The sequence below is a fragment of the Peromyscus maniculatus genome, chromosome 1, assembly GCF_049852395.1.
Source record: "Peromyscus maniculatus bairdii isolate BWxNUB_F1_BW_parent chromosome 1, HU_Pman_BW_mat_3.1, whole genome shotgun sequence".
Classification (NCBI taxonomy): domain Eukaryota; kingdom Metazoa; phylum Chordata; class Mammalia; order Rodentia; family Cricetidae; genus Peromyscus; species Peromyscus maniculatus.
In genome coordinates this window covers 51775157-51785756 of record NC_134852.1, presented here as the reverse complement: position 1 = coordinate 51785756, position 10600 = coordinate 51775157, and the positions used below count along the sequence as shown (strand labels likewise).

Sequence of the window (10600 nt, the reverse complement as noted above, 5' to 3'; positions counted from 1 at the left end):
GGCTGATTGGTTGGAGGCTGTAGGGGTTAGGGGTTTGTGGACCGGAGGGTAGGAAAAGCTATCTTTAGCTAGCAGAAGGCTGGGAGGCATCTGCTGATTGGTTGCCCCTGAGTTGTGGTCTTCCCGAGAACTGCTAGCTGAGCTCCAGCCAGTTCCAGTTAACCAAAACTAGGGCCTGGTCCCTGGCAGGGCTGTTAAAACCTGACTTGGCTCTGGTCTGGCTCCCCAGCCCTCTCACCAGCAAGGACTGGTGGAGACTATGCTGGGCGTGTGGTAACACTCACGGTTGGATGGGGACCGGCAGGTGGTGGCAGCGTGTAGGAAGCTGGGGAAGGAAGGGAGCCAGAGTCAGTACTGTGCCGTGCAACCGCTGCTATGCCGCTGAGGAAGGCGGGTGAACCAGCGGGAGCCGCTCGGGCACTGGCACAGGCTGAGCAGCCCCTGGGACAGGCCAGACAGCACTGTGTTTCATGGAACTGGTACAGACTGCCCAAGCGGAGGGGCCCCTGCCTCTGTCCTCCCACCCCCATATCCATGGAGGGGAGCAGGAAGTTAGAGAAAAGAAATCCTGCGAGTTGAGCGAGTCTTGTGCCATTTGCAAGTTCGCTAAGCGCTTGGCAACACTGCCTTCGGTTGTAGTTAGACACAAGGCCTCAAATAAGTTGTGAACCAGTGAACGAAACGTGGCCCTACGCTGATTCAGGCAAGCCACCTGATCACGCCGGTGGAAACGCAGGCGTACTGGCTTGGCTGTCTTCCCCTTAATTTGGTTCTTAAAGTGAGGCTCCGGGTTGCTCTCAACTGCGTGGAGGGCCTTGCAGTACCTCGTCACAGCCACATGGGGGAAGACGAGGGGCTGTCCCTGGGAGAAGCCGGGTCCTCGCTGGTGACAGGGCTTCCTGTGTGCGAAAGGGAATGGGAAAAGGTTGGGAACCCAGGTCTCCTGGGGCCGGTCCCCGAGGGGACCAAGGAACTAGGATCAAGATGGTTCCCGACTCTTAGGGGATGTTCCTGGTCCTTTCAAGTGTAACGGGAGGTTGTCTGGTGTGAGGGGCCCTCCAATGACGGGCAGTGGTCCCTCCCTCCCTTCTAGCGAGCCCCCAGTTTTCACTGGAGCTCTGAGGTCCCATTTTCCAAGCTCCCGATCAGCCCTAGACTGGATCTGGGGGGAGAGGCTCTCGAGGTGACAGGGTCATCTGGTATTCATATCTCTCTCCTCCTCCCTCCGTACTTCTCTCCACAGAGCTGTTTCTTCAGCCTTTTTACTTTTCTAGTTAATTTTTTTCATTATATGTTTATTGTGTGTATACGCGCGTGGGTGTGGGTGTGCGTGGGTGTGGGTGTACGCGGGCGCCCGTCTGCGCGCAAACCCACACATGTGCCATAGGGGTGTGTAGGTCAGGGGGATAACTTGCCAGAGTCAGGCCTCTCCTTCCACTATGCAGATCCTGGGGTTCAAATTCAGGCAATTGCTTCATGGCAAGCGCGATTACCCATTGAACCAACTTTCAGGCACCACGTTTTGTTTTGAGGCAGGTTCTCATCTGAGTTGCCCCTTGCTCGTTCAATAGTACAGGTGGAATGCTCCTGCCTCAGGCACCAGGTCCAGCTCAGTTTCTCCCCACCCCCAGTAGTTAACTCTTTCTTTCTCTCTGTTTGTTTCTTTGCGGGTCTCAGTTCACAGGCCCCTCCCTAGGTCATCTCCCAGCACCTGTTACCATCCGTGAGTACTTGTTTGTTCTGTTAGGTGGCATCTGCCTCCTCCCCAGGAGCAGGAATGGAAAGGCTGGCCATCTTGTCTTTCTTGACTTCCCGTGAAGTGTCTGCTCAAGAAATCTTTATGGGTTACCCAATGGGAGGAGGGATTGGAGTTCAGTGGGACCGATCCAGGAAGTCTTCCTGGGAGAAGTTTAGGCAAACAGCTTCCGAGTGGGAGGAGGAGCGGCCGTTTCCAGGAGTGTGGTAATAGTTGGCACTGGCCGGAGGTCATTCTTCCCACTCTAATTGCCCCACACCCTCTCCTGAGACCCCAGCCCCCCTTCTTTCTCCAGGGATGCCCCCATCTGTCCCCAGGTTCCCTGAGTATCTGGTGTTCATCCCTTTCATCACCCAACCCTGACACCCAGGAGGCTGGCTCCTACCCCAGTGCATGCCGTGATGGAGCAATCAGGGTTGGGCCTCACCTCCTACCCACATCAAGTTCTATCACAGTTGGGGTGTGTGGGGGCAGGCAGTGAGACACAGGGGTTCACTGATGTTCTCAGAGAAGGAACAGGGTGGCTAGACCTAGGGATGGGGTTACAGAGTCAGTAGGATCCCATCTCTCTATGTATTCATTCAAAGAGAGTGGGATCCTGGGAGATTTTTCCTCTTCTTCCCCACTCCATGACTGAACTGTTGTGACCTCCCTTATTGAGGACAACCTACCCCCTCCCCACTCTATTGGAGATGGGACACTTGGGGAGCACAAAGTCACCAAGGCAGTGTGGATGGAGGAAATGAGGAGCATGGAGAAGGGGTCTAACATCAGTGCTTAACAGAAATCATTTCACTCCTGAAAATTTACCAGGGAGCCAAACCTATCTTTCCAGCTGCTCAGGAGGCCAGCCTGGGAATTGTGTGTGTGTGTGTGTGTGTGTGTGTGTGTGTGTGTGTGTGTGTGAGAGAGAGAGAGAGAGAGAGAGAGAGAGAGAGAGAGAGAGAGAGAGAGGGTTAGGGTTAGTTCATGCTAACGTGGGTGCTCATGTCTGAGTACCAGACAGAAGGCAACCTCGGTATCACTCCTCAGGAGTCATCCACTTTGTTTTCGAGACAGGGTCTCTCATAGGCTTACACATGTCTGGGCTGGCTGGTTGGTGAGCTCAGGAATCCACGCCGCTACACAGCTTTTTACAAGAGTTCTAGGGATCCGACTCAGGACCTCATGTATGCATGACAAGCAGTTCACTGGCTGCACTGTCTCTTCCGCCCCTGGTCTAGGACCCTGAATGAGACCCTGTCACAAAAACTAAAAAGAGGGCCGACAAGATGGCTTGGCTGGTAGAAAGCCATCACTGACCTCGACACACACATGCACCCACATACACACTAAGTGTAAAAATTAAAAACAAAAATAGTAAAAGACAGCTGAGGATGTATGTAGCTCAGTGGCAGTTTTGCCAAGCATGTATGAAGCCCTAGGTTCAACACCCCCAGTATCGTAAAACAAACATAATGTTTGGATCATCTGGAAGGTGACAAGTGAGGACAAGTCATCGGACTGACACAGCCAGCTTTTGCCTCCGCAGGGGGACAGAATTCCTTTGCCTGAACACTGAGTGGATCGGCTTGTGTTTAGAGGTGTTGTGTCTTTACACACTACAGTTACAAACCCGGGTCCAGAGCAGAGTGCTGTCTTTGTTTGATTACCTACCCTTTTTGTTTGTTTGTGTTCTGAGATAGGATCTTGCTATGTAGCCCAGGCTGGTCTCCAGCTCTCCAGGCCCCTATGGCCACCACACCCAGCTAGAACATTACCTTCAAAGACATACTTGATGTGGGAAGCTGGTTTTTCTATGTGGGACATCTGGAAACTAAGGTAACTAATTGCAGGTTTATTGTAGGACATGGTTGCCAAAGCTCGGGTTGAGCTCAGAGCCTTGAACATGCTCTACCACTGAGCCAGCCACACTCAGACTCCCTCACTGGTGGACTCCAGGCATGTGCTCTACCACTGAGGTACATCCTCAGCCCCCTTTTGCTTTCTATTTTGAGACAACATGTCAGTAAGTTGCTCAGGCTAGCCTTGAACTCACTGCCTTGATCTTTGCATCCTCCTGCCTCAGCTTTGGGTGTTCCTAGGATGACAGCCCTTCACTGTGCCTGGCTAGTTCCTTCTTTTTGTTTGCTGAGAGTGTCTGGCTGAATTCGTTTAGATTAACACATACATGCTTCAAGCTTTGGTCACAAAGCTCATCTGGCCAAGGGGGCTCCCGCATCTGCCCTGCACTCGCTGGTCAAGGGTCTAATCTTACCAAATGCTACGGCACGGGAGCAAAGGACTGTCAGAGACCCAGCTCAAGTCTTGGAACCCCAGTGCTCTCACACTGGCCCTGCCACACACCCGCACCAGGCATGCGACCTTTGTTAAATTATTTAACCTCTGTATTTGCCGTGGCTCCCCCACCCACAGAATGTGGGTAATTAGAATGCATATCTCCCAGAACTTCTGATAATTCGATGAGATCATGCACTCAGAATACTTAGCACAAGGCCTGCCACAGAGTCAGAACTGGCAAGGTTATTGGTACCATTAGGTGGAAAGGAAAACATCTTTGAGACATCACTATGCTACAAAAGCCCCACCATAGAGCAGAGCCCAGAGCCAGGCAGGGATAATAGTGTGGTGTTGGTGTGGGCTAGTCTGTGTTTGGGTACTGTGTGAGCCAGCGCTGAAATTGGATTCCACCATTAGCGTGTCTAAATGGAGCTGATTTGCATAACATCTGTCCTCTTTTGATTCTTCACTTCTTCTAGGGCCTCTGTTCCCTCTACCCCGATGCAAAGGCTCCAATGAGCTCGGCAGGCACTGCTAATTAGTTAAACAGGATGAATCCACCCTCTCGCCCAAACTGTGTCCTCCAGAAAACCCTCTGGGAGGAACTCCACCCGCCTCACTTTATTCTCTTTCTTGTCCCCTCCAGGAGCATCAGCTGAACCCGACATCCACAGTCACACGGTCATCACACGAGGAGGGTGTTCCTCAGGCTGTGTCCTCCTGTAGCTTTATCAAGGTGGAAGAGGCTCGCAGGAGGACTTGGTGAGGCTGGAGAGGGCACTGGGGTGTGAGGACAGCAGGGGGCTGGAGCAGCAGCCTCTGGGGTTCATGAAGATTCCTCAGGAGTAACACCTAGCCCTCCCACCTAGGCCTGCCCACAGTGTGTGTTGCCTCAGGCTGGGGTAGGGAGCCTAACCCTCAGATAAGGGTGGCTCTGCCAGGACAGAGCTGGTCCCTGTCCCAGCACCTCCCTGTGACACCGGTTGGGCCATCTGAACCTCATTGCAGAAGCTGAGTCATCAGGCTGTTCTGTCGCTTTGAGGTGGGGTGGGAAGTGGGACTGTTCAGAGCAGGAGCTCAGAGGTCAGGCCAGCTCCGAGGCTCCTCGTGCTGGGTCTCTGGGACACTTGTTTCTGCTCCTTTGTGTTTCTGGTTTCCTTGTCTCCCTAAGTCATCTATTGGAAATTCCAGGAGCAACATCTGGATAATGTGCAGAGTCCAGGCCCAAGAGAGGCAGGTGCAGAGCTGGGCCACAGGATGAGTGGATGCAATTCTAATGCTCCCACTCGCCATTGCATGGTGTGTAAGGCATGGTGCTGGTGGATAGAAAGGGGATTCATGCACCGTTCCTGGGCCGGGGAGATAGCTCAGTTGGTAGAATACTTGCCTAACATGCACAAGGCCCTGGGTTTGAGTCCCAGCATCACATAAATCAGATGTAGCAGTGCAAGGTTGTAATCCCAGCACTCTGGAGGTGGTGGCAGGGGGCTCAGAAGTTCAAGGTCATCCTTGGCTACATAGTAAATTTGAGGCCAGCCTGGTTAGAGAGTCTTGGAGATTATATATATATATATATATCTCCAAAGTGTGCTTCCCCCCCCCCAACTTATATGAGACTTGATATTTCAAGAAAGAAACAAGAGAAATTAAGTTTAGGCATGTGTATTATTCAGAGACATAAGATTCTGAGAAGGCACAGGTTGGGATAATGGGAGCAACCAGGAAAGCTTCACCTATGGTGGATGTTGAATTCCAAGAACTGGAGATGAGCAAAAAGCACTTTAAGATTAAGGAACAGTTTAGGCTGGTGTGGTGATACATGTGAATAATCTCAGCACTTGGGAGGCTGAGGAGGAGGATCAGGAGTTTAAGGTTATCCTTGTGTACTCAGTGAGCCAGCCTGGGCTACACGAGACCCTATTTCAAAAAACTGCAAGGAAAGGAAGGAACAGAGAGAGGGAGAGAGACAGATGAGAGGCTTGGACAGATGCCTGGAGGAGGAAGGGGGTGCCTGGTAAGGAACCCACCTTATCCAGCAGGTGAGACATGTACAAAGAGAGCAAAGAGGAGAGCTGGAAGGGCAGGTGGGGTCTGCGGTGTGGAGGCCTTCCACCAGTTGGAGGGCTTTAGATGGATTGTGCAGGGTGTGGGGCATAGAGGAAAAGAGACAAATGCAGAAGGAGAGCTTGCTTGGATGCCAACTCCTGCAGGGACAGGCCCAACCTGTCTCTGTCCCATCACCCCATGCATGAACAGACCCATGGCAGCCTCACCTTGCAAGGGGAGAGTTGGGAAATCAAAGATATACTGGGAACAGTCTATGCCTCCCCCTCCCAGAGCCCCAGGGGTGGGCGACATGATCTGGGGGTGAGTCAGTCGGGTGGGAACCCCACTCGTCCTCATAGCCACCTCCTTGCTAATATAAAGGGCCACCAGTCAGGCCCCGCCTCAGAGCACCCCAACCTGACACCATGAAGATCCCAATTCTTCCCGCTGTGGCTCTCCTCTCTCTTCTGGCATTACATGCGGCCCAGGGAGCTGCCCTGGGGGGCGCTGAGGTGAGCACACCACCTACTTTGGCCTTTCAGATCTATTACCCAGCTGCCCCTTGGTCCTTCCTGTCCATTGGTGGAGAAGGGGCGTATTTGTTAAATGTGCTCCAGAAGCTGGTGCTCGGGAGCTGGATGAGAAGCTGGGCTTCTGAGGGAGGGAGGGAGGGAGGGAGGAAGTAGGAGGCCATGGGGAAGAAGCTTATGCAAAAGGAGGGAGGGGACAGAACAGAACAATTCTGGGAAGACCTTTAGGACAGGGGTGTTTACACATCTGGAAAGAATAGTAAGTGTGTGGGGGGTACTGGAAGCTGAGATGGGTCACTGGGACCCCCCTAATCCAGCCTTCCTTTCTAAACCCCTGAGTAGCTTCCAGATGACGGGAGGCCCCCTGCTGGCCTAGACTCCTTATGATTGGGTCGTCAGACAGAGAAGACCCCCGGAGTTCCTCGGCCTGTCTTATCCTTAGGGAGGGAAGAATGTTCCTCCTGGATTTAAAAGTCTAAGACAAGGGGGCTTAGTCTCACTGGGTTTGAGCAAGTGGCCTCAGGGAAAGCAGGATCTGCTTAGATCTCAAATGAGCTGGGGAACTTTGGCAGGTCTATGGCATCAGACTGTGCCTAAGTGGAGAGACTGTCCATGGTGGTTGGAGCCTTACACTTTTCACAAGAAACTGGACATCTGTTTATTTATGAATTCTTACTTATTAGGAATTAGCTGGGTGAGGTGGGGCACAGTTGTGATCCCAGCACTTAGGAGGCTGAGGCAGGAGAATTAGGAGTCTGAGGTTCATTCAGGCTATCTAGTTAGACACACACACACACACACACACACACACACACACACACATGCATGTATGCAGGTGTTTTTTTTATTTTTAAGATTTTAGTTTTAATTAAGAGTGTCTGTGCGTATGTGCATGGCCAGTGCCTGGAGGCCAGAAGAACATCTTATTCCTGGAACTGGACTCACAGGCAGTTGTGAGGCCTCTAATGCAGGTGCTGAGAACCAACTGGGGTCCTCTGCAGGAGTAGCAGGTGTTCATAACCCCTGAGCCATACTTCAGGCCCCTCCTGCCCAAGTTTAATTCAAATTTAAAACAACTCTGTCAAACTGCTAAGCTCTGCGCTTTGGGACCCTGCCCAGACAGCCAAATATTTGTGAGCCCTTTCCTGGGGAGGGAGGGATAAGGAAGTCAGTAGGATGGAGGAACAGAGATCTTCAGGGAACAGAAGAGGAGACTCAGCCTGTGAGCCAGGCAGCTCACCTTAGGGGCGTGGCTCCTGCCGGCACCCTGGTCTCCACCCAGCCCTGCCAATAAGCATGGGTGTTTTGGCACACAGAAAATCAACTGCCAAACAATACTAGCTGGTTCTGTCAGCTGGGGCTCCTTCTCCACCCTTTCCACCCACTGCCAGCAACTGGGTGTACTGGACCAGAATGGGACTGGCCCTGGGGCCCCAGTGAGAGACCATGGGTGGTGCCTCTTGGAGACCAGCTTACAAAAGAGGAAGAGGACAGGGAGAGGCAAGGGGGTGGGTGTCGGGGAGAGGGACTCATCATTCTCAGGGTCATCTGTCTCTTCTCTGTCACCCTCTTTAGGAAGATACGACCGTCAGTAATTATGCTGCGGGATCAGAGGTAAAGACCTGTTTTCCCACACTCTCTGGTGTCTCCCCACCTCTGTCTTCCTCCTGACTTCCCTAACATGCTGCTTTTTCGCTTAGGGCTTTAACAACCAGTTCCTGAACCTTGACAAGTTGCAGTCTGTAAGTAAGATTCTCTAGCACCCATGGCTTGCCTGCCTCCCAGAGGAGACAGCTTTCGACATTCCTGGGCCCATCTTCCTCTTTCCCAGAGGGCTGGGTGAAGCACGGGTGGCCTCTGGAACTGACCCATCTCTGGCCTCTCTTTTCTCCCCACAGGCCTTTAAGTCTGATAACTTCCTGAACTGGCATGCTATCGCTGATGTAAGTGCTTAGGTTGTATTTGGCTCCAGGTATGGTGAAGTATGCCTGAAATCCCGGCACTCCAGTGCCTGGGGTGGAAGGATGGTGAATTCAAGGCCAGCCTGGGGGACATAGCGAAGGTCCTGACCTGAAACCAACCCACCCAGCACAATTTATTTGAGTCCTCATGAAGAACAGGGCTTACCCACACCAAGAACTGAGTCAGAAGCACAGCCAGACTTCATGGCCTTGCCTCTGTGCTCTCTACGCGACCCCTTGCAAACAGCTTTGGTTCTTCGAGCCTCAGTGTCCTCATCTGGGACGTGGGGAATGAAGACACTGCTTATCTGAGAGGTCGCTGGGATGCTGGGATGTCTAAGAGAAAGTGTGTTTGCACAGCAGCCAATGCCAAACACAGAAGGAAGCTTCTAGAATGTGGGCTCTTCCTGTGATTATAAACCAAAGCAATAGCACTGTGACACTTTGGTGAGCACGCTAGTGTGCAATCCCTGCTCATCCAGTGAGTTTTCACTGATCCCTACTTATTCAGTGAGTGTTTACTGATGCCTGCTTACCTGACCTCACTCTCTCCTTTCAGATGTTCAAAAATGCGTTACCTTTCATTAACTGGGAATACTTCCCTAAGGTAAGAGTGGTATTCATTCACAAGTTAAGGGGAATGGGGTGAGGGAAGAGGCAGAGGACTTGGGAGGGGGTGACCGAAGGAAGGATAAACCTTTCCCCATAGTTCAGAGCCATCCCAGCTACTATATTCAGAAGACAGTGGAAACTCAGACCAGGCTAAGAATTCTTTTCCACCAAAGCCCCACCCATCCTGGCTTTGTTATGGGGGCTCCAACCTCGGGGGAGGGGGTCCTCACTCTGACCATCATCCCTTGCCCTTCAGATAAAAGGACTAAGAAGTGCAGCTCCCGATTCCCAGTGATCACTCTCTTTAAGACCTAGGACCTAGGCTGACCCCACGAAGAGGAGCTAGCGTGGAATCCCACATCAATTCTACGGCAAATCTCCCCTGGCTCAGTACCTCCAATAAAGTGTTTTCCACCAATCAAGTGGCTCCTGAATCTGTGTTTCTGTCCTTATCCTACTGGGCTCTGGAGAAGAATTAAGGCGGGTAGGGGGACCCTTGAGTTCTGAGAGGATTGTAAGCAGACAGATGGGAGGAAATGGGAAGGAATCCATCTTGCACAGTGAGGTAATCTCCTAAATTAAGTCTCTAGAGTTTATTCACGAGTTACCTGTCACTCGAGGGGAGGATGAACCAGCTCCACCTCTCCAAGGATAACGGATGGGATCATTGAAGAAGAAATCAGGCAGTGTCAAGTGTGAGGAATGGTGATTGGAGAGGGGGAATATGACGTCATCAGTGACCTGCTCCTGCTCCATCCAATTCCCAGGCTCTTCCTAGGATGCCTGTTCAGAGAACGGTGCATTAGCCTCACCTGTGGGTGAAGTTTTTGACTTTGACCAAAAGACACCTGTGCAGGCCCAAGTGAAGAGGTTGGTGGCTTCAGTTTTGAGCCAGATAAGACAGTTGCCAGATTCTTAATCAACTTGCTATTTATTCCCAAGATGACTGTGCATTAGTGGTGCTGTCTGCAACTAAGCTGGTACGTGTATGCATAAGGGGGAGTTGGCAGGGAGACACTGTTTTATTTTTTAGCCAAGTGACTTCTAAAATCACTAATGAAAGGTAGTAACCCGCATCAACTAGAAACTAGGGAGTTTATTCAAGTTTTACAGAACATTTAAAAAAGTCAGGGTGATTGTGTGTGTGTGTGTGTGTGTGTATGTGTGTGTGTGTGTGTGTGTGTGTGTGTATGTGTGTGTGTGTCGGGGGGGGGGGGGAGAGTCCAGAGAATGCCCTCAGTGTTTTCCACTAGAGCTTATCTTTTGAGGCTGGATCTCTCACTGAACTTGGAGTTCATCAACCCACTAGACTCAGTGATCTCTCAGGGTCCGCCTACCGTTCCTTACCCCACCCAGTACTAGGTTATAGACATGCACAGTCAAGCCCAGCTTTCAAATGGGTGCTGAGGATCCCA

At 51.7% G+C, this 10600-nt stretch overlaps 1 protein-coding gene across 3 annotated transcripts; it reads left to right on the top strand.

Annotated features, from left to right (window-relative positions):
* The first annotated feature begins 6453 nt into the window (after positions 1-6453).
* Positions 6454-9607, top strand: Krtdap (keratinocyte differentiation associated protein). Of its 3 annotated transcripts, none has more exons than XM_076553350.1 (6): positions 6454-6594; positions 8188-8226; positions 8313-8354; positions 8511-8555; positions 9133-9180; positions 9495-9607. In XM_076553350.1, the coding sequence occupies exons 1-6, from the start codon at positions 6508-6510 to the stop codon at positions 9498-9500; spliced, it is 267 nt and encodes an 88-aa protein (XP_076409465.1). In that variant the 5' UTR covers positions 6454-6507; the 3' UTR covers positions 9501-9607. The 3 variants fall into 3 exon arrangements, with proteins under 3 accessions (XP_076409465.1, XP_076409431.1, XP_076409527.1); XM_076553316.1 differs by having other exon boundaries at positions 9442-9607; XM_076553412.1 differs by lacking the exon at positions 8313-8354 and having other exon boundaries at positions 9442-9607.
* The last annotated feature ends 993 nt before the right edge of the window (positions 9608-10600 follow it).

Bases quoted from the DNA above. Each gene is read 5' to 3' on its own strand.
- Krtdap (XM_076553316.1), top strand. From the start codon at position 6,508: ATGAAGATCCCAATTCTTCCCGCTGTGGCTCTCCTCTCTCTTCTGGCA. The intron at 8,355-8,510 runs GTAAGTAAGATT...TTCTCCCCACAG, and splicing joins ACCTTGACAAGTTGCAGTCT to GCCTTTAAGTCTGATAACTT. The intron at 8,556-9,132 runs GTAAGTGCTTAG...CTCTCCTTTCAG, and splicing joins ACTGGCATGCTATCGCTGAT to ATGTTCAAAAATGCGTTACC.